Genomic DNA, 27,775 nt, shown 5'->3' on the forward strand with positions numbered 1-27,775 from the left:
TCAACATCAATTAAATTTATTAATCCCAACTGTCAATTTCCTTGAACGCTTTCACGCATTCCACTTTGCTTTCACTGTCACTGTCAAATCTGTCAATAACCACATTCGTCTCTTTCCTTTTGGATATTGTTGTTTCTTTCGCACAATCACTGTGTTTTCTTCGTCCGTTCGAGACGACGAGCTCAGCTTTTTTTGAAGGCGGTTCCACTTCATCGATCTAAAACATTGATTACAGTTAATGGTACAATGTAAATTTTTTTTTTATAAAGTAGGAAGGCGGACGAGCATATGGGCCACCTGATGGTAAGTGGTCACCAACGCCCTTAGACATTGGTATTGTAAGAAATGTCAACCATCGCTTACATAGCCATTGCGCCAACAACCTTGGAAACTAAGATTTTATGTCCCTTGTGCCTGTAACTACACTGGCTCACTCACTCTTCAAACCGGAAAACAACAATATCAAGTACTGCTGTTTTGCGGTAGAATATCTGATGAGTGGATGGTACCTACCCAGACGAGCTTGCACAAAGCCCTATCACCAGTGAAATTACTTCTTAGTTAATTAAAATAATAACATTTATTATCTATATCTTGCTCTATAGTATAAATGTACACTGGTCAAAATAAATTTTTACTTGAAGATTTTTTAAGAATTTTAGTTACGTCCAATCCAGTTGTAAAGTTACGAAGGTAAATTTTGCAACAGATGTTTCGATTTTAAAATTCCATTTTTTTATTTAATGATGTGACAAGCCTGTTTTTCATGTAATACCTGTCGATGGAAATAATACGGTGAGAACCAGTCGTAACTATTGAATAAATTTGCGCGCAGAAATCTTTTTTGTATTCGACGTTTTTACAGTTTCGTTTGAGAATTATAAGTGCTTTATACCTCACACCTGTTTCTCTCAACGACACATACGCTACGATTCAAACCTCCTATAAGCCTAATATCATAAAAAAAATATTCAGACGTTTTCAATGAATAGAGAACACTTTCGTGTTTGTAAAGTCGTTGTCGTTTTAAAGTAAAGTAAATAATATAAATGCGACACAGCTAGACTTAGGTGTCTCTCCTTTAGAGAAAAAGGCGTAAAACTTGTTACGATTCAAAAAATCGTATATAATTTCATTACGCCGCTATACTTACACGCAAGATCTTTCTCTCAAAATAGTAGTATTACCATAAAACCACTTCCGACTTGACGAAGGTGTTGATCTCAGAATCGATTATATACTTTTAAAAATATCAAGGAATACGTATTTATTTTTTAATTTGTATCAGTGTCCAAACTCTCAAAATAATCTCATTATTCCCTCTATCGCAAACGAAGACAATCGAAAGACGTAAGAAGTGTTAAAGAGTTTTATTAAGTTACATCGACTTCTCAAAACCCTAATTTTACATTACGTTTTAGAAGAAACAATGAATTTTGCAAATAATTCATATACGGTACACGAAACATGACAATAACACTGAAATTTATATCATCTTTCTTATGTTTCCTTGACATTTTTGGTTCAAAAAGCTACGATTACTTCCTCATGATTACCAAGAGGCTTCACGCGTAATCGCGCCTCGTGAAATAATATTGCATATTTGCATAGTTGTGTAACTCAATACCCAGAGCCGTACTTGAACAGAGAACAGAGTAGAATGTATTATGTGTGCTTACCTGAAACACGCCGGAAGCGCACCTCTTGCGAGCCGGCTGCGCGTCTGCTAACGATATACTGTTCGACCGCCCTCGACTCTTCTCCGGCGACCGGGCCGCATTAGGTTCGCTGCCAGTATCTAATTATTATAATAAATATAAATAATCAATTAATATTTAAACACAAATAATACAATATAATAAAACAAAAGATTACATCGCGTCTAGTTCAGATGTCGTTTTTTAATTTAATTTAATTTTCTTTTATATGACATTTCAAAAACACAAAAACGATTTGTTCACAAATAATAAAATCACTAATAATTACAATTATATAATTAAATGTATTTTTGAACTCTGTCAATATGTCCTTATCATAATTTATATTTCTAATGTAAAGCCACAAAAAAGAAAATAAATACTTTAACGGTTATACGAAAGGTGATCCAAAAGTAATTATAATCGTGCGTGTGTATGTGTTTGTGTGGTGTGTGTGTGTGGTGTGTGTGTGGTGTGTGTGTGGTGTGTGTGTGGTGTGTGTGTGGTGTGTGTGTGGTGTGTGTGTGGTGTGTGTGTGGTGTGTGTGTGTGTGTGAGGAATAATCAAAATTACATTAATCATAATTATTAGATTAATTTGTCGAAGTGATGATGAAGCGAAAATGTACACACAAAATTTAGTTAATTTTAAAATTCTAAGGATATACATAATAGCTTAGTGGAAACACTACGTCACCCCGGTCCAACTGGAGGTGTAACTGGACAGAACAACCAGAATTACAACGACAAAGGTGAACATCGTGAAGGCCGCCCATTGCAGTCCCTCGTGACCGTTATGAGTTATATGGCAACATTTAGCAGATTTTATGCAACGAACTACATATAAAAGATAACCTTGACGTTTGATGGAAAGTCCATACGTAACTCGGCACTAAACATACTTATCATTTTATTTCCAAGACCAAACAAAAATCTTACTACACAAATCAAATAAGAAAAGTCTGCTCGAACAAATGATGAAAAAAAAAATGAGGCAAAGACTGAATTAAAGTCCAGTTTCATCAAGACAATGCACCTGCACACTAGACTATAGTTACGATGGCTATCATCCTAGAAACAGGCTTCGAACAGCTTGATCACCTACTCTATTTTCTAGATCATTTATTTTTATCTCGGCAAGAAATTTAAAACAAGGCATTTAAACACCATAGGTGATGACCGCCGTGTATTGATAATATTAAAACAAGTACAAAAAGTATTCTAGGGCAAGAAAAAAGGCAAGTGAGATGTATCGAATCGTTTGGAGACATTATTCTACATCCTCAGTATCATTATTCATTACATTTGAATCACCCCTCCTAAATATCTATTAAACATCAAAATGCATCAACTAGATATTTATTATATTATTAATTATAATATATTATGTAACTAATAAACAAAAATGAAATCTGATTATTCTTAATTATATTATAATTAGTAATATATTTATATCAGAGTATAATCTACATGTACGTATAGAAAACGTTATCTAATTTATACTTACAAATGGATTTCCCTTAAGTGTTAATTTTGAATGCAAATAAAAAGCACATAATTAAGATTAAATATCACAAAGACTTTATTGGGACCAAAAATCCTTTTTGGGATCGAATTATAGTAATTGTGACTTTTTTAAATTTAGAATCTATAACGGAATTTAAAACTTTTTTTCCTGAATTTTAAAGTTAACAAAACGATAAAATACCTTTAGAATGAATAAATGAATAACAAGCTTACAAAATGCAAATGTATTTTCTTTTTATGAATTTATTAAAAAATGAAATGTACATACCTCGCCGGGCTAACGCGTTGTCCGGTGAATACCTGTAAAAAATTAAATTTTCGGATAAAAACTTAATAAAAATGATAATGTAATTTCAGTGTCAGACCATAAACGAAAATAAAAAAGGAAGTATTCCCGTGGTTAATTCTTTTTTTTTTGTGCCTAATTCGATTACATTAATGGGTTTTGGAGGTAGGCTTTAAGGCAATGTGAGCAATTAGTTTTGTTTTTGTAGTTAAAGAAATACAATAAAAATATGAAAATAGATATGAATTTAATATTCTGGTATTAATGGTTGTTTGTAATAGAAATTGTTAGCTGGAACAGGCGTAGGAATGGCAGCTTCGTTTTTGTGTAATCGCACATACGAGTATGGTCATTGTTTTTTATAATATTTCTGAAGTCTTATAATATATGCAATTATTTGCGTACTTCCATTTAATATTTTCCATACATAGTGTCTACATAAATTTACGACAATTTATATCTAAATACGTTATAAGTACTCGAGAAACATCTTATAGAAGACAAGACGAGTGTTTCTTATTCTTTAAGGGGCATTTGATACTATAGCGAAATTACCTAATAGCTGAGTTTCATATCCATCTTATAGTGTGTTATGTGTGTAGTACGAGATTGACACGGTTACCAAGATCAAGATCAACATAAGAAAAACAATGTATATTACAATATAACATCAATTAATTAACCCGTCAGTCTATGCGATCGTTTTTGCCTAAAAAAACGTTAGAATCAGTTAGCACTTAGCAATCACATAATATTTATAGTATTCGAATACCATAGTTTCATTCTAACATACTTTGATTTAAAAAAATATAATAAAGCACTGCTTTCCATGTAATTTCTTTAAATATAATTATTTGCACGATTACTATGACAGAGCAAAAAAAAAAAATAAGACAAAATTTTAAAATATATATATTGCATAAAGTATAAAAAAAGACGCACATATACATAACAATTTTATATATATTAACTATAAAAGAGTGTGAAATTCGGGCTTTAAAAAATATAAATTATACTAACAATTAAAAAGGACAAACTGAAATGTACTATTTTACTACCGACATAATGGTACCATTAAATTTTTCTTTGAATACAATTACAGATATGTAATACGTAATTACTTGTTGGTTACACGATTATAATTATCGACTATATTGAATAGAATGTAATTATGGTGCGATAAATTTTTATGATAAGTTTCGCGCCATAAAGCGAATCCATAGACTCGTATCGAATATATTTTATTGGCGTACTATCGATATCAACAACGTCTCGCAAATAATACGTGTGGTTATTTTTAATCTATATTATAACTACAAAGGTAGCTGTCATCCAGTTTTAATGTTGCAAAATTAAATCGAACGAATCCCTTACAATGTACGTAATTATTTTAACTACTTATCCAAAGATCAAATCGAAATAGTATCGTCAAAACCGCCATTTGATGCCCATAAACATGGGAACATTGAGAAGAATGTATGTTGCAGAGTTAAAAAGCTCTACCACCAGTACAATGCTTTACTCCAGTTTATATAGTTACCATCAATATTCATGGTAATAATATTGTTTCGGTTATATATCATAACTATATGCAGAGTCAATTTTACTATTTGAATAGTAAAATTTTTAGTAAAAAATATTTAATGTAAAATAAAATCACAATTCTTAATTTTAATTTTATTTATGACATTATATGGAAATTAAATTCAATATTTGTAAATATTAAACGAAAATTATAATAATTCGATGTGCACACCTTAAATATATGTATATCTGGAGTACACTACATTTAAGTAATTTCAAATCGATTTTATTAACACAACTCCAATCAATATATGTATTATTATAAAATATACACAAATCTTATCATCTACGAAAGAATTATTTATTTAGAGGGTTTTCTTGTTTAGTGTACTTTTTTAACTTTAAACTCTAAAGCATCACAGTATTCAGTTGCTGGAAATAATTTAACCTAAGTGAACCTCGTTTTTTTCTGTTGATCATAGATACACATATGTATTCGTGTTCGAAGTGTGAAGCACAAGACGAAGATTTATGATTAATACAATTATCTAAATAATTATAAAACGAATATAAGAAAATTTCATTACTTTTTTTTTCATCTAGTAGTGTGTGGTTAAATAAAAATCTACCAGAACATTATATTTATATACAAAAAAATAAATACAGAAGAAATAACAGATGCTCATTTTCAAATATATTATACATTTTAACGTTTTTTTGAAAGTTTCATCGTTTATAGATTTTAATTTCGTTTATAGTTTTTAATTTCGTTTATAGTATTTAATTTAATTTAATTTAATGTGATTGATTCTTTTGATTGGTGTGAATTTGAATTGATTTGATTTAATTCAGATTTTTATTATTGTATTTTTTGTCTTTTTACTATTTATTTATATTTATGATCCTTGTTTGGTCGAAATAAATGATTTTATTTATTATTAATATAGTCGCTTTAATCGTAAGACTAAATGAAAATGGCCGACTTTAATAAATAATTAAGGATTATAAGTAAAGTTCCGGGTAACAACAGTCGAGCGTTTGATTGTGCTCTTTATCAAATGTCAATTAATTTATACTTACAAGAATTGTTATAAAAAACTGCATATGGTATCGCTATGTATTTCAATATAACATTTTTTTATTATATTTTACGTAATTAATTCAAAAACTTTGAATATTTTAATATTCAAAAACTTGGTATGAAATGTCATACATTGTTTAGCTTATAATATTATTCATATCGTTCAAAAAAACTCCTTATGAAAGTCGGAATGTTCAGAAAAAAGTTCGATACGATGTACAAATTGTATTGTTAACCCACAGTCCTATAGCTCATATTTATGTAAACTAGACTAGAATTCCACAGAGTATGAACACATTAAACAAAAACTCTTTCAACCTTTATAAATTCTTAAGCACTTCGGAAGTGCTTCAATTCCAGACTATAAAAAATATTGAAGTTGGTTTTCTTTTTATTTCGAACCGACATTGAGAGTTTACGCTTTAATTTTTCAAGGAATAGAAAACGTGTCGATGTTGGTTTAATTGGTACCAGAACGCATTGGCTAATTGTGGTGTTGGACACACTAGCGCCTCGCATTCACCTGTCACGATACAGGGACATACCACCAGTGAGCCAAATTACTTCGCTTCGGTCACGACCACAGCGCTGATTCAATGTTAAGAATCTAATAAAAGTCCATTTAAAAGTAACGTATCGTTTGAAAAAGTTTTACGTGTGTTCAAGTTATTTTCTATTCGAATTATTATTGCTTTATCTACGTCTTATTCTCCTTACAAGAGATAATAAGGCAGTCAACGATAAATCGCAAAATTAGATACTTATCGAGACAGTTTATAAGTTGCAATTTAAAATGAATGGTTCATTGTTAATACTCGAGTAATAATCAATCCATATGGAGAGGATGTAATGAGAAAAATTATGTTGAGCAAATAAAATATGAGTTTTTTCTTATATTAGCAACTGTACTTATCACGATCGTTGCGTTCTTACAATTAGCAATTAAAGGTACTGTGTTCTCTCACATAAAATCATCGAGACATTGGATATCGTCTCAAAGCTCAACGGGATGGTTCATTTATCAAACATTGGACCAAATAAGGATTGTGGCGCGCCTGCGCGGTGACACGCGGTGAAGCGGCAATTGACTTGTAACTGCACTTTTTGTTTGAATCTACTAATAAAATATATTCAAGAGTGACGTTCGTATATTTATTTCGAAATATACCTTCTCCGGTTTCTATTAAATGACAATGAAACGGCAGCGCAATAAATGATAAATGACAATATCTCGTAATGTGAATTTTTCTTGATATCTCGTATTATAATTTGCAATAATGTTTTATACGCTAATTTAAATAATCTTTTAATATCTTAACATACAAAAGCAAATAGCAAAATCGGAAAAACTGATCGATTTTACTTTATCAGAAAAAGCGCCACAACATAATGTGTATTCGAATGAATTCTAAATTCGAACTTCACTAGGCTCACCTAATTGTAAGCTCCATTGACATGTGCGCGCCATACTTTTGTTTTCTGATGAACCACGGCCACATTATACTCGCTAACGCCAGTGCTAACACCGCATTAGTCCGTGTTATCTGTCACCGTGTGACGCCCGGGTACACTGTTTACGTAACTTATGCACATACATCAGTTTCAAAACAATACCCGTTTGACGTTTGTCGGTATATTAACCACGACGCCATTAGATCGCTTTTCAGACTGAATATGGTATGTTTCGTAGATACCTCATTTAATGGCACTTTTAATGGTGAAATGTATGACTTTGCTGGACATGTTTGAACATGTTTCTATAATAATATTATCTTTTTTATCTTCCTTTTAGAATTCTGATAGGTGTTTTAGTTAAAATAATTGAATATGTTCTTCAGTGCTCTTTGTGTTATTATATAAGCTGACCTAACCGTTCAAAGAATACACTTGTTAACATTCTTTTTGAAATACAAAACGAATATCTAATTGATTTTGTATTACTAACTTTAAGAATATTAATTAAGATAATTTAGTTTTTTCATTATATTAATTATAGCATTTTCTATATATTAGCATTATCTATATAATACACTCAATTATATTGTATAAAAAATAAAATTATACATACAAACTCTAACAGCCCGCGCTAATAGCTAGGTTTCCTGTTACTGCATTCTTTACAATGAGCCAAAAGGAGAAAAAAAGAAGAATCAAAATTAATCACTTTTATCAAACAGTAGTGTTTCAATCCTACGACTTTTTTAAAAAAAGCAACAATTTATTAGTTACAAATATTCTACAAACTCAATAAGTCATAAAGTGATATTAGTTTCTATTTTTTTTTATTCATCCGATGCCAAATAACATTTATTCGATACTTAAATATTAACAGCGTAGATAATATGAAATGGAACCACATTTGATTTATATTAAAAATACACATACAAGGTATGTTGATAGAAACTTAAATATAAAATTATAAATCGCACTCAAAATACCACTCCAATAGATGTTGATCTAATAAATAGACGCCTACGCTCCAAAATTACGATATCCAATACTCCCAGAGCGTTCGCGACACAACAGGAAGAGTTTAAAAACATCGTTGTAATCCAATACGAAATTAGTTAGGCAAAACGCCCGTTAACGTTTACGATGGGTCTTTTAATTCGCTACCAGTATTTATTGTTACCGTGGCTACAGGGATATCGCAGCAGTTAAATCACAGCTAACAACGGTGAAGGTCGGGCTTACATGGACGCAATTCCAATTTTGGCACCAAATAAAAGGACTAAAGGTAATATGGTAATACCGTGGTGTTAGTGATATTGCTATTATGGAGTACAGGTCGTACTTCATCCCTTTCTGAGCATTCACGATTCGCTTGTTGCGCCCAACACAATAATAGGTGGACTTTCTTATCTCAGTTCATGGAATGTTCGAAAAGAGAACGACAGATTTAGTGCATAATCCAACATTTGCATAATAATAATTCTCTTGAAATTATACTTTCTAAGACTCATAAATTAAAAATACACTTCGCACTTGACAATAAATATTAATCTCAAACCGGAATACGTCAATTACGTTTGATGGTAGAATAATTAATTAATGGTGGTGGTTGTGGTGTGGTTTTAAAATATGACAACTATTGCAGTGTTTTTTACCTCGTTCAACTTGCTATTGACAAGAAAAAAATATATTACTTAAAACAATTTTAATACTGAATGACATAATATTAAATATATTCCAATTCAATTAAATTAATAACTTAAATCATCCTAACTTAATCTTTTATTTAATTATCGCGACAAAAAATCATCTAATTTCATACATAGAATACTTGGGACCTTTTTGGTAATGAATGTCAGTTACAATCGTTCAAATTCAATGTTTCTTTTAATTCTACGCACGCGTAGAATGTAGGTCTATATAACACGCTTATATCGTAATACATACACCTCTATTGGATTACCCGGCGAACGCCAGTAAAACTCCCAGTTGGCAAGATTTTTTACGCCATCTTCAACAATGATAGTTATATTTGAAAAAGTATAGTAATTCGGGTATTTATTTTGTCGGCATATAGCCTCCGCTGGATGCTAGTGTCGCGTGCTCTCAGTCGATCATGGCAACTTTACATCTTACAGAGTTAGCGTTACCTAACTCGTTTATTTTTTACGCGAATTTTAATGCGACAAACCGGACTCTTTAATGATTTTCGCCTTATTCATCAGGAGGCTTATTAGAACAGCTCGAAAAGGGTAAACTTTGTTTTTCTAACCGAGGATTGTGATGTCTCTGTCGTATCAATTACACTTAATTTATGGCCAATCTCCCTATTACTAGTTTACACTGCGGTGACGCAATAGGGCGTCCATAGTAAGAAGGTTTTTTTTAGATACCCGATACGTATAGGAAAATTCTTAATTGCGCCAAATATGTCTCAGAAGTGTTTTTGTCTCATACCATAATAAACGAATATCCGTTTCGCCTATGGACACTGCATCACTAATTAGATTAGTTACAGAATAAAAATAGTTCTTAATGAAAAACTACCAATAAAATGAATGAAGAATCAATTGGACGTCTGAAAAAACATTCCCAATGAAATATTCGCTTAATACCTAATGTTTTACTCTTAGTAGATATTATATGGCCATTAGCCAATCTAATGTAATGGAAGTAATGGACTAATATAGGAGAATACAAGTATATGGCCGTATAAGCTACAAGTAAATACAGTAGTAAATTCATCCGTTACTCGTTGTCGGAGAGGCCGCGCCTTATACGCACAGATCAGACGCAATAGGCAAGACGTCGGCATGTCGAATAGTTTCACACGTCTCGACACAGACATCGTTGAATCTCAAATCCGTTTCGTGTTGTCGCCTGCCTGCTGTCATCGTCTGGTACCTAACGGAGCGAGCTATCCTCGAGAATATTCACTTTGCACAAACGCCGACCAGATCCTATCGCAAGATCTCATTAGCTAATGGCGGCCTACAGCCAATTACACTGAGTGACGTGTCCGGGGCAAATTGTGCGCCGACGCCGCGTATTTGGGCCTTCGGAGAGCTATTCCATCTGTCAATTCCGAGCAGGCAATTATCACCCGTAATAGTTTCCTTGATAGCACAAAATACTATGAATAAAGACGCTCGTGGCTTACTCTCAATGTACCATCTCAAGCGAACACGAATCTGTCCTACGTCAATTAAATACCACGTGTCAGTGCAAAGAGGTTTTGCCCTGTCCTGTCGTAGTCCATCTGTAGATCCAAGCACGCGTTAGTGATATCACGAGTCTCATCTGTTACTTACGAACGATGGAAATAAAATATAATTGGCTGAGACATTACGATTCATCTACAACGTCAGCCAATATAATAACGGACGTTATATAAAAAACTTGGTATTAATAAAAACGTGTTCTATTCCGCAAGAGCGCAGACGTATGTTCGTATTATAAAGAGGTGGCTCGAGTACGGGACACTATCAACGGTGAACATCCAAAGTAAGATACAAAGTCAAGTTAAATAAATAAGTTTTGCGTGAAGCCCTCCCAGTTTCTATTCAATCGAGTCTAAAAACAGGCGTGCGGTCACAAAGGCGTGAAACTGATGGTGCGTCGTTAAGATGCAGTCTTATAACACTAAATCGCGGGCGTTGTCGGGTGGCGCTATTAGTACTCCGTCAAGTATAAAGAACCTGTACAAAGCTGGTGCAATGCGCAACCGCAGGGTTATCTTCACCTTTCGTCTTCACGCAGGCGAAATACCTCGCCTCTCTTTGAGAAATTAGCTACTTTGTTAGAACTTAGAAAAGCTTAATGGTTTTGTATGCAAATGTTGTAACGTAATGGAATCGAATTTTTTATCTAAAACGTAGTAAGATTTATCTTGCAAAATAAACTATTTTAAGAAGAACAAAAGCTTTAGCATATTTATACAAATATTAGTAGCAACCAGTACCAATTTCTATAAGCATGAAGATATTTAACGATAATTAAATATAACACATTTAAATAAAACCTACAAAGACATACATCGAAAACAACATAGGATATTTTAAACCAAAAGCGCGACGAAAAAGATTAAATACACCAAAAAATTGTCACCAACGAAAGTCATGTATCAATAGACGGTCTGACAAAAGTTCCACCAACCAATAGCGGTAGACCTAACGACAAAACACACGCATCCATCACGGCAATCCGATATTTACCGTCACCAGACCACGGATTATTCATATTTGAGTTCAGCAATAATTTCAGTGAATGCTATCTGCGGTGTGTTAATCCGACACGACAGAAAGCACAGCGGAACGTACTGGGTTTCTCAATGCCTTGCCTCAATAATATTCAAGTGAATAACTGGACTGGAAGAACTAAGCGATACCTATCATTGTAACTGTTAATGCTTTATTTGACTCGACAAATTTTAACGCTCTTATATCGAATGCAATGCTATTACATCTGCCGGTGATATCGAGTACGAACTTCCAACCAAAAGAAATTTAACGTGGATTTATTTAAAAATATTTCAACATATTTTTAATAGCGCTTGTGTTCGCTTAGTGGTCGAAGATCGACCACTGAGCGATAGAAAATTTGTTTTGTTCTCATGTTTCGAACATATTTCTTTATAGAGAGGAGATTTTTTTTTATATTCATCAAATTTGTGATTATATATTCATCTCGTGCTTGAAGGTGAAGGAAAACATCGTGAGGAAACCTGCATGTGTCAAATTTCACTGAAATTCTGGATGACTGAAATGCGGGTTGTGGACACATGTGTGGCACATGTGACCACAACCCGCATTGGAGCAGTGCGGTGGAGTAAGCTCCAAACCTTCTCCTCAAAAAAATGGGACCGGAGGCCTTAGCCCAGCAGTGGGACATAATAAAACACAATCAAATTTGCAATAATATCTTTCCGCGAAATATTAAAAACAATATTATGACACTAATAGATTATATCAACTTTAGAAATAGTTTATAATCGAACCCAAACAAAAAAACAAAACCAGGTACCTTGAAAGATGATGTTAAGAGTTGTGACATATTAATTTCCAGTTTCCACCTGCGACTTCGCAAGTTTGTTAGGGTATAAAAAAGAAGTCTGTATCCTTCCTTGTTCCTACCAAATTCCTACCAAATTTCATCAAAATCGTTTCAGTAATTTAGCCGTGAAAGCACAACAGACAAACATATAACAGTATTGATAGAAGTAGTTCAAGTGGTACATAACTAACTTTATCTCATATGATAGTGTTAAATTATCAAAATAAAACCTCGTAATTTCATATGTAATAAAATTTACATCATAAGAAATTATTTATAAAGTTTTTATATAAATTTAATCATGGCGGTTGGTACTTTATGCGTGCCTAGGAAATATATTGTATAGTATTATACCATTTTCAAATGTAAATACTAAGATGGTACTTTAAAAAATTTATAACCAGCTACAAGTTTGTACTGGAAATAAATTATTGAACACCTTTATATAACAGATACGGTATGAAGTAAATGCTGTTTTATTCAATACATTGCAAAGCTACTCCCACACGTGGCGCGCGCATAATACGAGGGGTATATCGCGATGACTCAACGTGCAGGGAGCGGACAGTATTTCACATAAGATCATGCGCGTCACGAAGGCTTAAATCAGTGACTGTTACTACCGCAAACAGCTATCGGAGGCTGGAGGCGAGAATCGCGACCCAGTTCGCGGCGCGTGCGCACCCTTACACAGAGCAGTGAGTAACGCAGACCGTACGCAACAAATTATTATTTATGCAAACATATGTACATATATTTTATTTCATATATATTGGCAGTAGTCATCGAGTATAAAGTTTTACGAAACACTTTTTTTTTAATTATAATTATATCTCCACGGACGTGCGTTCCTTTTTTATATTGTCTATAAATTAATTTGCGATATTTTAATGTGCCTGCACATTTCTATTATCAGGCATCATAATCGAAGTTTAAGGATTACAAATTGATGACAATATAACAGTAACAGGATCTTGTATTTACACGATTTTTTTATCATTACATATCAAAACATAATTCACATCCAGGCAACTTGTTTCTATACCAAGTTACTCTGTACCCTAAACAAGGTAACCGCGAGATAGCATCGGCACGAGCGATGCCGATGAAACTCGAGTGTTTACGAGCGATCGACGCGTGCCACAATTGTTTCTTTAACCGCTCCTTTTATTTATATGCGCCGTGCCAAACTTTGATATGCCAGTCGCCAGTCGCTAATGCATTGCGGACTGCCAATAAATCTTATAAAGGTCGGAAAAGATAGGGATAAAGTGAAATTGCAACTCGAGATTTACTGTAGTGACATTTAATTACGATTAAAACTAAAGCCGAGTACAAATGTACCAGTGGTCTAGTTGTATGTTATTGCAATATTTATTATGGGTAAAATTATAGCTTCCCCACTGATTTTGCTAAAACTTAAAAGTTTTTTTTTAATAATTGTATTTAAATACTACCTCTATCATGAGTATAAAACAAAAATCGGGAGTCACTGGCTGGGCTTTAATTTTCTCATTTCACATTAAGTTTATTAACATTGTTATGTTTTGATAACTCAATAGAGAAACTTAGATTTTTTGGAAGTATTCCATTTCTAAGCGAAATAAGTTTAATACAGAGATTTAGCAAAACAATTCTCCTCAGAGGTAGCACAAAGTAAATGAGAATGGAATATCATCGCACGTGTCGCTCTATGCAAATGCGGTGCGCGCATTAAAATGCAAGATGGCGGAAGCGCGCACGCGAGGTCGCGGGGTCGCGTACCACGCGCCATTGTCCAGGCCGATGGTGACCACGTAGTTTTGTGCACACGGGTCATGTTTTTAAAAATGAACATTATTAAATGTTTAGCTTTTCATTACTCGAAGTCAAATGTATTATAAATAAAATTTTAGCTTTCAGGCGCAATCACGGCACATCATCGTCATCCTCAAAATTAATATACAAGTGAATGATTTTATCAAGTAAATTAACTTAAATGAAAGCCATAATATAAATAAAAAGTATTTTCCTCTTGGTATAGAACCAATCATCTATATCAAAGTCGCGTCAACTTTTATAACTATCATACTATGGAAAAAAAATACTACACACTATATTAAACTATAATTTACGTAATGCTGCGAAGAAAAAATATCATCTAGTCTTACTGTTAGAATTGTGTGTAACACATACTAAATTATAACATAAATAATATAATTTTCTATTTGTTATAAACATTTTAATTTTTAAAATTATTATTTTTGTTAACTCGTAATATTGATATATTTTGCAACACCTATAATTAAGGAGACACTCGATTTGTATAACGTCATGTTTAAAGACTCATTTGTATTTATTAGTGTACTTCTTGTTGGTCTTGATATTATATTAAATAAATAACTAAAATTAGAGCAATGAATAATTAGTAAATAACGCAACAATCAATATTTTCACTCTCCACCTAAAATATATCTGCAATCAGTAACAGCCTGTTAATGTCCCACTGCTGGGCTAAGGCCTCCTCTCCCTTTTGAGGAGAAGGTTTGGAGCTTATTCCACCACGCTGCTCCAATGCGGGTTGGTAGAATACACATGTGGCAGAATTTCAATGAAATTAGACACATGCAGGTTTCCTCACGATGTTTTCCTTCACCTTCAACCGTTAAGCACGAGATGAATTATAAACACAAATTAAGCACATGAAAATTCAGTGGTGCTTGCCCGGGTTTGAACCCGCGATCATCGGTTAAGATTCACGCGTTCTTACCACTAGGCCATCTGCAATCAATATGTCCCAAATAGCTGTTAAGCGTGACCACCCTACAGATATCCTCTCACGATCCGTTAAACCAAGGCTTACAATAGCTTCAAGTAGAAAGCTCAGTGAAACAAACCCAATCGAAATGCGACCGAATATATTATATCGCTCAGTAATTATGTATTTATATACGTCCCATAAAAAGCATTCTTAATTTATTTAAGTTTATTTCATTTCCTTGATCTCTTCAAGGGAAAAAATCATGATAGTGAAATTAATTATTTAATAGATTCATAAACATGACTTGAATTCCGATTATGTGAAAATTCAGTAACAATCCCACAGTTGGACATCTTTTCTTTAGGAAATACTTTTGTTTATATATATATCTGTACAAATACAATTTTTTTTTTGACTAACGATATCAATTTATTGAAAATTTTGAAGAAGCCTTAAATTTCATTTAGTATAAGTTATTTATCTGATTGATATATATAATATTTACTTAATCATGTCAGATATATATTATCCAAACATTTATCAACAACTTGCTATATATTTTGACCTGAAAACAGACTATAACATCTGATGGGTGCCTGCATAACATATTCATGCAATTGGATTACATCAGCGACACAACATCACGCTCACAGATAATAAAAAGAGTAGTAAACTAAATTCACAAATTAATATGACGTAGGAAAAGAAACGAATTCAGTTGAGGCGATAGTGCGGTGCAAATTTTATTACAGGCGCCTATTTTTGAACGTAGCAAAACCAGTCGAATGGTTTAGCTATATTCACAACACAGGCGTACCAGACACCTTTTATACCTGAGACTTTGAGTAACACGATACCATCTACGAGACACCTACGAGACTACAATACAGACAGTATCGTCTTTACCCAGTGCCGCCGATCTCACGGGACCCTAAAGTAAAATTAGCTTACATTAATAAAAATAATAATATCCTGGGACATTTTTCACACACGGCCATCTTATCCCAAATTAAGCTTGTACAGAGCTTGTACTATGCAAACCAGACAACTGATATACTACATATACTATTTTTCTTTTGTAAATACATACTAATATAGATAATTACACCCAGACTCAGAACAAACAGACATGTTCATGCACACAAATATCTGTCCTGAGTGGGAATCGAACCCACAACCTTCGGCGTGAAAGGCAAGCATCCACCAACCACGCCAACCGGTTCGTCAAAAAGCTTACATTAAAAATAATTTCATTTCTTTTCTATTCTTAGGTAAATATATATATATGCAAAAAATTACTGTGAATATTATTAAATTGAAATGGTAATCGAACACCTGCTTAAATTATTTTAGTTATCTTTTTTCGAAACGGTGAAAATTTTAATAATAAAAATACCTATCAATATTACACCATCTAGCGGTCGCCTACACAAACTACGCTGTACTTCCGTAGGTATGTAGAACTATTACACACTATACTATTCCTACCAAAAAAAGTCGACGCTACTTGTTGGGGGGGGTACCTCGGATGTGTCAAAGATAAAGAAAGCCGATCGGATAGTGATGAGTGTGTGAGAATTTTATTTATTTACCATAGATAATCAGGTGTTAACGGTTCGTTAGTGTTTTAATTAAAAGTATATTTGGCATCAGACCGAATACAGAAGATTCAGTCAAATTATTCGGCTTGATAAATGCACGTTCGAAAACTAGCACACAAACCGCAAAAATGCAGAAAAAATTAAATTTTTGTAAATCATAACCAAGCACTCATTAACTTCGGTCATAATATATATATATTTTTTTTATTTTAATATATTTTTTGGTTTGCAAATAATGAGTAAGTGTTAGTCAAGTTGATAAAGATTATTAAGTCGTGGAAAAACTACATAACAAGTCGTTGATATTAATTTTATTAGTTACCTGATTTTGGTTTCATATAAAAAATACATATGTTACTTATCATTAAACTTTCAGATAAATAAATAGTGTAATTATTACAAGTACGAGGATAATAAGCATTCTTACCTGCCTTCATATCGTTTGTTTAATCCATTTCTCATGAGGTACGAGTGTTTCTCAATATCATATATGGACTAGTAAAATATGGATATTCTATGGGTGTATCACACAATTTCTTAAACAAAGCAAAACAAACCAAGAGAAAATAAATGTCACTCATACCTCGGATCTATATACCTTGATACATGAAGCTTTATTTACCTAAAATGAACGTTCTTCCTTCTTGTTTTAAATATTTTAATTGTATCGGGCTTGCATCAGTAAGTTATCTAGTGCTTGAAAGCAAACTAGGGCTATGAGTAAAGGCCATTAAAATATGTTTGAAATAATTGCCATGGCAGCCGAAAGGATTCTCGCAGACCGCCTGCACAATTTTAATGTGCTAGTAATATAAAATTTACACTCCGGAAGGTTATAATGAACGAATGGTGTAATTATTATAATTTAATAGTGCCCATAAGGAATGATTAATGATAACGATTTTAATGTCCATGTTTGACTATTATTCTTAATGAGTCCGTGCAACTTTCAAGTCGCAAGACAAATCAATATGAATAGTTAGTTTTTTATGATCTCGTCATATAAATTCGCCATTGTAAATTACGAATGCGATGTTTGAATTTAATGTATCTTTCGATTTATAGAACAAAACAAGTTTAAATTTTCGTTTTATTATGCATCGATGACACTTACTATCTTCTAAATTACATAAATTGCAATCAACTTCGTTTTAATATATAAATACATAGAATCAAAGTTTTTAAGTAAACACAAAGTAAAAATATAGTTTTTTTTTTTAAGTAACAATTGTAAGGCTTAACTATGAAAAAAAATTCCTTTTAGTTGACAAATTAAAAACGACACATGACACTCATAAGCGACACACATGCATTACGTATTAATTTATTTAAGGCGAAAAATTAAAACAAACTACTGCCAACTCAATACTACAGTGTTTTATGGTAACAATAATGTCCTCCAGACCGATTTCGGCCACGGCGGCCAATCTCAAGAGAAATTAGCTAACTGCGCAGGAGACATTATAGTGCACAAGTGTGTGCGCGAACACAGGTGCACTCCCTATTCCCTAACTCTCATAATCCAATAGGACGGCAATCCGACACGACCGGAAAGAGTTCAGGCGCAGGACCAACGGCTTTACGTGCTTTCCGAGGCACGGGAATGAACAAACTTACAACTTCCAGACTCCGGGCTGCTACTGAAAATTTCCTAACAGAAAAAACCCAATAACGTTTTACTAGCCCGACCTGGGAATTGAACCCAGGACCTCCGGGTCTGCGGCCTTACACCGAGCCACTAGACCAACGAGGCAGTCAAATTATTTTATTAGTGACCAATATTTAGTAATAAAGTAGTTTACCAATTATCTTCTATATTGAAATAAAAATGATTCAAATATTACATGTGGTATAAAAATAAAATCGTTTTAAGTTAATAAATTATTATAAAACAGAAAAAATACAGATCAAGTAGTATAAAGAGATATCAAAGAGTATAAACAGGAACGTTTTATTGATAATACTGGTCGAAGTAAAATTATCAGTTCACTGGTGGAGAAGTAAAATTATCAGTTGCAAGTATTTATTTTATGATTTTAATGGGATGAAATAAAATGGGATTAGAATGATATACGTTGGAATTTACTATCAATTAATAAATATTAAATTTTATTGAAATACCAAAATGACGGGTAACTGTTTATTAAAATACACTTAAGTTCACCATGAGAAAGCGATTCGATTGAAATAATAAATAAAAACAGATAACACGATTGAAAAAATTACTACGTACAGTCTCATAACCTTCTCCGACGTCTCCTCGCGACGCTCGCTCTGCTGCTGCGGACGACAAAGACACTGCTATACATGTTTATTTCACAAACAACAGTAATATCCGTTAACGAGATAAAATTTAATATAAATGTACAGCCATTTGATATATTAATGTCCATATCCACAGTATTAGATGCCATATTCGCAATTGTCTATGGCCAATGACAATATACTTTTTTATTTAAAGTTAGGCAGTCTAATGAATAAAAAAAAATATTTTTTTATGATATATAGTTTCTTCTTTCATTAATTAAATACTTACATAGCATATATCATTATAACATACAAATATACGAAATGCTCAGGACTCTTATTAACTAAGGCAGATAGGTAAAGAATGACATGTCACGATTGCTTAAATTAAACATCTCCAAAAAGACGGAAATTTTCTCAAACAAATATTCAAAGTACAAATGAATATAAATTTTGCAGCTAATATAATATAGCTCAAAGTACCTTGTTATTGAGCAGCTTGTACGTGAAGTAAGGCATGATGGAAATCCTGTTGTTGCTGGCGAACACCCGGGTGACTGTCTTCGCAAGGTCTCTTCTAGATAATGCAACTAGTGCTGACGTCTCATCCAAGAATTGAACTGTGATTTGGCCTATTTTTTTTTTTGGAAAATTTAAAATATATTTAATAAGTAATATCTCTAACAAATACTTATTACCGTTTAAAAAAAACTTATAATTATAAATTTTAATTCAGAACAGAAAATTTACTGGTGGCGGGGCTTTGTGCACGCTCGTCTCGGTAGGTAGGTAGGTACCTCTCATTCATCAGATATTCTACCGCAAAACAGCAGTACTTGGTATTGTCGTGTTCCGGTTTGAAGGGTGAGTGAACCAGTGCAATTACAGGCACAAGGGGCATAACATCTTAGTTCCCAAGGTTGGTGGCGCATTGGCTATGTAAGCGATAGCTAACATTTCTTACAATGCCAATGTCTATGGGCGTTGGTGACCGCTTACCATCAGGTGACCCATATGCTCGTCCATCTTCGTATTCTATAAAAAAAAATAACGCAATTCTTATGGATTTTGCTGAGTATTGTAGTTTAGGAGCTGGCTTATAATCACTTCTGTTAACATTGATTTTAGGTGAAACCTGTATATCATTTTGTATATTCGGAACCGAACATTCTACAATACGTGTATCGGAATTTTATCAATTATCCAACGTTCAAATGAGGTAAGACTTTCTTCGCATTGTTTTGTTTCGTGCGCCTCTTTACGTTAAATATGTTATATATATACGATTCATCTTTTATGGCTCCGTTACTTTCATATCAATAATGATATTACCTTATATCATATAGTATATATATACATGTCAGAGATAATAAATTGAAGCGGGTATACGACGTCACTAATTAGAATAGCAACACCACACAACGTGATGTATGTTATGCAGGTTGGTCGGTTGTCAGACGTCAAGTGTGAAAAATATAAGACGGGTGCCTATTTTATTACAAATTATTTTTTAAAGACTAGTCCTTCAGACCGATTTCGGCCACGGCGGTTACATCTAACCACTAGACCAACGATGCAGGCTATATTAATTACTAACACACTTTGTCATCGTTGTAATGTTCACGTAAAAACTGCCAACGATACTTGCGGTAGAAGTTTGAAGCAACCCGAGATATGGGAGGACCTCCTCAAGCACCGTCGCATCCCTGTTTTAATGGCCATTCTCAAGTCGCAGTCACGTATAGCGTTGCTTGTATGTGAGCAGTATCGGCCTTCCGGATGAAAGAAAAATAATATCTTACCGAAAGCGCTAAAAAGTTGATTAATGTCATTCCTCTGCCACTCCTTCGGGAACGTTAAATGAAACACGTGGTCCCTGGACGGCGTCGCTGTAACAAAGATACGAATTGAAATATATATACATTTACATAATTAAATTTATTTTAAGCTACATGTGAAATATATATATCAAATCTGATCTGACGTTTTATTTATCTTTTCATTGAAATAAATGATAGATTTTAGGTACGTTTTACGCACACGCACACGAAGATACGATGGGTATATATACGTACGGTCGGGGCCCGCGAGGTTGATGTAGGGCGAGTCCTGGTGCGCGGTCTTGGCCAGGAACAGCTTGTTGAGGAACGGGCGCAGCGGCGGCGCGTCGGCCGCGTGCACGCGCGCGCCGCGCTCGCCGCGCATGCGCGCCAGGTGCGCCGCCATCGACAGGAAGCACAGCCCCGTCACGTACGCGTCGAAGCCCGCCTCGTGCGCCTTGTTCTGCGCGCACGTGTAGCCGCGCCCCTCCGCGCACTCTGCCGGTCGTTGTATGGAAGATCAGTACGTTCAAGTAGCGGCCAGTAAACGTCCCCCTGCTGGCTAAAGTAATCCTCCCCACCTTGTATTACTCTCCACCTCCCCCGCTCAGGTCTAATGCCAAAACTTCATCCCACATACGCAGGTTTCCTAGGAATATTTTCCTTCCTCGCCGAACACGAGACGAATTTTAACACAAACTAAGCACATGAAACAGTGCCACCTGAATTCGCTACCGCCCATATATGAACTACGAGCGTATGGTAGGATGATACGATTTGATTTTAACTAAGTAATTTTTTTTTATGGTATGGCGGACGAGCATATGTTCCACCTGATGGTAAGTGGTCACCAACGCTCATAGACATTGGCATTGTAAGAAATGTTAACCATTGCTTACATCGCCAATGCGCCACCAACCTAACTACTAACTAAGAAACTAAGATATTATGTCCCTTGTGCCTGTAATTACACTGACTCACTCACCCTTCAAACCGGAACACAACAACAACAAGTACTGCTGTTTTGCGGTAGAATATCTGTTGAGTGGGTGGTACCTACCCAGACGGGCTAACATAAAGCCGTGCCACCAGGTAATTGCTCGCGTCTTTATATATTATTAAATATTTACACAATGTATGCCTACACCCTTAAATTCATGATCAACGCAACAATACATTTTGATCAACAAAACTAATTACGAAAATGGTAATCCTATAAAAAATACATTACGAAAATACGTCAAAGTTTCGATGGAACTGTATGCCCAAGTTCAAAATTTGTAAACAACAACTATTGTGAACACAAATAAAATTGTAAATAATTAAAATATACTTTTTTTTTTAATTCGATTATTTTTATTGAGTACTGGCCAAAAATAAAATAATCAAAAGCAAACAACTTACCGACTTTTGGCAGTGCGAAAGGTGGTTCTGAGAGCGTTGACAGTAAATGCTGTAGAACACTAGAATTCACCTTGTCTTTGAATGGAGGCAGACTACACATATACTTAGTGTCTAATATCCTGAAACATTATACAATTGGAAATTATTACGAATTATTATAATATCTGTATTTAAAACTAAATGTTTAAACAAATATTTTCATCAATAATTCATTTGTCATTAAAAAAACAAAGGGAATCAATAGTTCTGATGAGAATATAATAATCAGAGTAAGCTAACATTATTATTAATATTGCTAGATAACATCTCGTTACCTACATTTGCCAAATAAATTTACCTTGGGAACATACAATGCGTGAACTCTTTAAAGGATGAGTAATCAGAAGGCAGCGGTTGGAAGAAATGGTTCAGTGTATGCAGGACATCCAGTAACATGTTGTGGCCTATCACCAACTTTTCCTGAAATAATATACACTTGTAATTATAACATAAAAATATTACTTCATTCAGACGTCTGTAATTTAAATTATTATTTCACTTCTGATTCGAGTTGGTTTAACATGAACTGATGGTAGGTCTGAATATGAGATCTTTTAGAGGAGAAGTATCTCGTTTAGAGTAATTTAGCCTCTTTGTCATTCTGCAACATTTACTAATTTGCTTTGCTTACTTTTGTTTTTTCATATATAATTCAAAATCTTTAATATTATTTATAACAATCAACTACACTTCTGAAAGAAATACCTCAGACCTGAGAACTGGCAAAAAAATAAGTTTTTTTTTATACATATGTATGTTTACAATAATTATTATTTATTACTTTAATGTTCCCGTTGGCGATCGTCACTTCTCCACATTTCTCCAGATGATGGGAGACATGGACAAAGTATTTGTATTTTATTTGCAAATATAACTTGTTATTATATAAAATTATGTTTTTCAACAGCTCTGCTTCTTTTGCTGCGTTATTAAAAAAAACACGATTAAGATATAAATCGCAATACATCCAGCTTACCGACTGACTAATCATTCTAGCAACCTTCGAAAAACCAACCGCTTCTTCAAATTCCTCCCACTCCTTCTCCTTTTTCTGTAAGTTTCGATTTTCACCCATATTATCGGGTGTTAACCGGCATACTCTTAACACCCTGCAGGAAAGTGTTTCTCTCTTAGTTTATGTGATATTATCAAAAAGAATTATTTTTAAAAAAACATAACAATATAACAGGTACAATACATTTTTATGAAATTTATTTTAGTGTCCTGTTTAGGCTTTTGTGAATAAGTCACTACTTGTGTATTATAATTACTGTAAAAATAAAGATAAACTTTAGATTTTAATATTCCATGCCTTTTGATATACTATATACTCAAAAATAATTCTTGATATATCTTTATTTATAACACAAAACAATACAACTTAACTACTTATATCCACTAAATTTTACTTCCAAAGTTGAGACAGCAACTTAGCCAACATTCATCAAAACGCCATTATTCATGAATCCATAATGAATATAGTTTATGTTAGTATTATATACTAAATAATAAATGTTTATAAGGATTGTTTTTTTTTATTAAATATATTTGTGTTTAAAAAAACAATTACCTGTCCTTATTTTCTAACACCTTTGTCTCAACAAATGCCTCGTTTTTGAACCTTGCCCCGAGCTCTTGGAACAGCAATCGCCTGATGAATGCATTGCATCTATCAATCTCCATTTCATCTGATGTGTTGTTGTCTAAAAATTCCCGGACTTTTTTGCTGTGAAATAAAACATCACATTATAACAATTTGTATTTATTTTCTTTTTTTTCTAAGCATCAAAGTATAAATTTACATCTGCACACAGATCATATTGTATAAACCCAATGTGCACTGTTTAAATTTGGAAAGTAGTAGAAGTAGAAATCTATACTCTAGTATCAGTGTTGTCAATAATTTGGACATTTACACAACTTTCGCAAGCCTATTGTCAATTTAACAAAATGACAACTGTCAGCATTGCACCACATAACTAATAGATTACATAGGAAACCCGACAAATATGATAAATAAACTATGAAACATATAGTGCTGGTATATGCGAGCAAACATATATTTATAAATTATAAATACATTATATATTAAACATTATAAATGAACTCATATTTAACTCGGCAATCGCTTTTGTGGCAGAAGGCCACTGGAATTCTAAACATAGTAAAGCTTTTAGCAAGTTGGCGTCCAAGACAGGTGGTAGACCGTTGAGGCTAAGCCAACACGCCTATCATCTTTGTACAGTTCTAACTATAGCACCATCAGGTATGATGGTGGGGTAAACCCGGTAGGGTTAGTAATCCAAATATAGTACCTAATTTTTTAGATTTTCTTGACATAAAAAAACTTTCTAAACACAAAACCGGAAACATGCTAAGACCAGTTTTGTTTGCAATAAGTTTAAAATTACAAACTGTTTACAAATTTACTAATAAACAAGGCAATACCTCCTCAAAATTTAATCTTATAGTATTCCTCAAAGATCTGTGTTAAGTCCATTATTCTTTATCATTTTCATGGCTAATCTAGCCACAGACATTTACTACACTGTATCACTTGATGCATCAAATAAAAACTATAAGTTAAAAGTATTTCACTTACCAAATCTCTTCAATCTGATTTCTCTGCTCAACAGGAATAGTGATGGATTCCTGCTCAGAATTATTCCTGTTTTGTCTCTCAGTCAAGTTCTCTCGCAACCTTGATTCTATAGGTTCTGTCATATATGAAATGCCTGAAAAGGGTTTATCACAATATTATTTACAAAAATTTTATAATATAAGTAACACTTTGGCTGCCTTGAACTTGAACTGCTACAGTTAATTAATTTCTAATAAAACATCATGACAGCGTTCAAGATATTCATAATTTAGTTTGGATGAAATTATTTTTGTTGCTAACATTGATAATATTGATAATTGTAGAAGTTCGAAACAAAGAAACAAATTTCGTACATTTAATCATCATAACAAGTCTCTATTGTTCACATATGAATATGTTACCATTACAAATTTACACAGGTTTAGTAAACATCATCATGATGAAGATTTTAAATCTTTAGTCTTTAAACAAAAAGTTCTATTGGTGTTCTTTGTTGTCTTCGATAATTGTTACCATTTTCCAAAAAATTTTTTATTCCATTCTGTATTTGTATGAGTGAGGGATTACTTGATACTATATTGTTTTTGAGGTTAAGGTTGTTTGTTTTATTTTCCTTTATTATAAAAAACTGTGTCGAAATGGAATCGTTAGGAATACATAAGACACTATTTACATATCCACTAATAAACAGAATAATGATTTAATGTGGGTCTTGGTTTCTTTCTTTACTTTTCAAAAACTTTTAAATGATGGGCTGTATCCAAAAAAGGTCAATGTTCGAAATTCTTATTACTCTCTAACCAGACCTTAACTAAAACATAAGTAAATAAGGGCCGAAACTCTGCTTTCATTTATAATAGCAATGATATACTCCCTTTACTTATAAATATAGTAAAACTCAAATATTTGCTGTATATCCGTTTATAAAAGAATCCAATAAGTGTTTTTAAATTCCAATGAATATATCGATGTAGTTTGTCCTCTCAAAATTGGTACAAAATATAATGGAAGATTCATAAATTAATATATTTTAGAAATAGTAGTAGTAAGTAATTATACCTTCTTTGATAAGTTTGTTAAAATCAAATCCCTGTGCCGCCAAAAAGTCCAAGCTAGAACTTTGACACAAAAACATTTTTTCGGGACCAGGGCGACCGCGTGGAAACAAATAGAAGTTATAGGCATCATTCTTGTAGTGTTTTTCCTGTTCATCCCAGAAGAAAGCGCAAAGACCGTACTGTATTAATAAAAAATCGGTTGACCCATTCAATAGTGTTGTATAGTACTCTTGAGGGGAATCAAATATAGAAACATCTCGACCGTTAATTAAGCCTGTAAATTCTGTATCTATCACCAAAAAATCGGCTTTATTTATAGATTCGCTTATTAGAGGTAATGTTTCTTTGAAATCTGAAAAAAAGTGTTTACTGTGCGATCAAATATATAATAATAAATAAAAGGTACTTTATTTAAACTACTCACTTTTTCTAGTAACCTCCATTGTTATGAGTTATATTTTAAAAACATAGATATAAATGTAATTCTGATATTATAAGCGATTGATTATATTATATTGTAAATAATATTGAGCGTATACAAACGAATTGTCGTCCCAAGTCCTAACACACTGCACAAGTGCGCTAAATACAGGTAGCACAATACTCTTTGACAAATCACAAATGTCAATTATTGACACTTCGCACCTAAAGCCTCCATTATACGCTGTTCCTCATTGGGACAATCTCGTCAGTACAACAACAATATAAATTAAAAAATGTTATTTCAACAATTATTTTAGTTAAAATAAAAATATCAAATTCTAATTTTTTTTATTCTAACCTAAATAAAATTTTATTCAAATAAGTTCCATCCATATTTGAAAGAAATTCATATTTGAAAGAAATATACAAATTATCATATACTAAGTAGATTACACTACTATTGAAAATTTAAATAATTTCCCCTTTTGAATATATTCTAATTATCAACTATCCAGCTATTATTTTAAGCTCAATCTAAAGTTTAACATCTTTATAAAGTAGTCGATAAAATAAATAAAACTAACAAATGATTTATTCTGAACTTTGAAATAACTTGTAAATACATCAAATTATTTCCTTCCATCGTTATACTTTATTAAAGAATTTTGAGCATATGAAATAGTGTAAGTATATAGTTTAAATATCTAAATTTTCTAAAATTTCATCTTCATTGCAGTTTAGGTGGCTTGCATAATAAAATTGTTGTCAAGCATTCACGTACTCAGGAAATAAGTTCAAAAGTTTTAAGTCAAGTCAAAGATTAAATAAATAATTTACAAGACAATAGAAAGTACCTGTGATCAAGATTAGTGATGTCGGTCGAACTGACGAAAAGTGCAATATATCAATATATCAGTCCATTCGTGACTAATGTCATCCAGACCTTGCCATGAAGAAGTAAATATTTGTTTCGTAGACAGAGAAACTTTTTTTAGCAAATTACATACAATCTTAATCAATGATTATGAACAAACTAAATTCTGCAACTGTAAACTAAAACCAGAGTTACCAAATTGAACCGTTCTATTTTAACAGTGGATTTACTTTTTTCACCTGGATATCAGTGTTTAACGTTTCATTTTTTTTTTAATTACATACAGCCATTTTTTTTTCTGGTGTATATCTACGCTAGTTGAGTGCAAATTAATATTTTTCCAATGTCA

General features: G+C 32.9%; 1 protein-coding gene across 2 annotated transcripts; it reads right to left on the reverse strand.

Moving 5' to 3' along the window:
- Positions 1 to 26,729, reverse strand: LOC126770445 (poly(A)-specific ribonuclease PARN-like). Of its 2 annotated transcripts, none has more exons than XM_050489822.1 (14): positions 26,554 to 26,729; positions 26,131 to 26,481; positions 25,072 to 25,204; positions 24,040 to 24,195; positions 23,446 to 23,578; positions 22,768 to 22,889; positions 22,431 to 22,549; positions 21,282 to 21,524; positions 21,009 to 21,095; positions 19,690 to 19,838; positions 19,193 to 19,236; positions 3,492 to 3,523; positions 1,680 to 1,798; positions 1 to 217 (listed from the first exon to the last, which is right to left on the reverse strand). In XM_050489822.1, exons 1-14 carry the CDS (start codon positions 26,570 to 26,572, stop codon positions 20 to 22), a joined length of 1,905 nt encoding a protein of 634 aa, XP_050345779.1. In that variant the 5' UTR covers positions 26,573 to 26,729; the 3' UTR covers positions 1 to 19. The 2 variants fall into 2 exon arrangements, with proteins under 2 accessions (XP_050345779.1, XP_050345778.1); XM_050489821.1 differs by having other exon boundaries at positions 19,193 to 19,239.
- Positions 26,730 to 27,775: the final 1,046 nt, after the last annotated feature.

Source organism: Nymphalis io, chromosome 9 (assembly GCF_905147045.1).
Source record: "Nymphalis io chromosome 9, ilAglIoxx1.1, whole genome shotgun sequence".
NCBI lineage: Eukaryota > Metazoa > Arthropoda > Insecta > Lepidoptera > Nymphalidae > Nymphalis > Nymphalis io.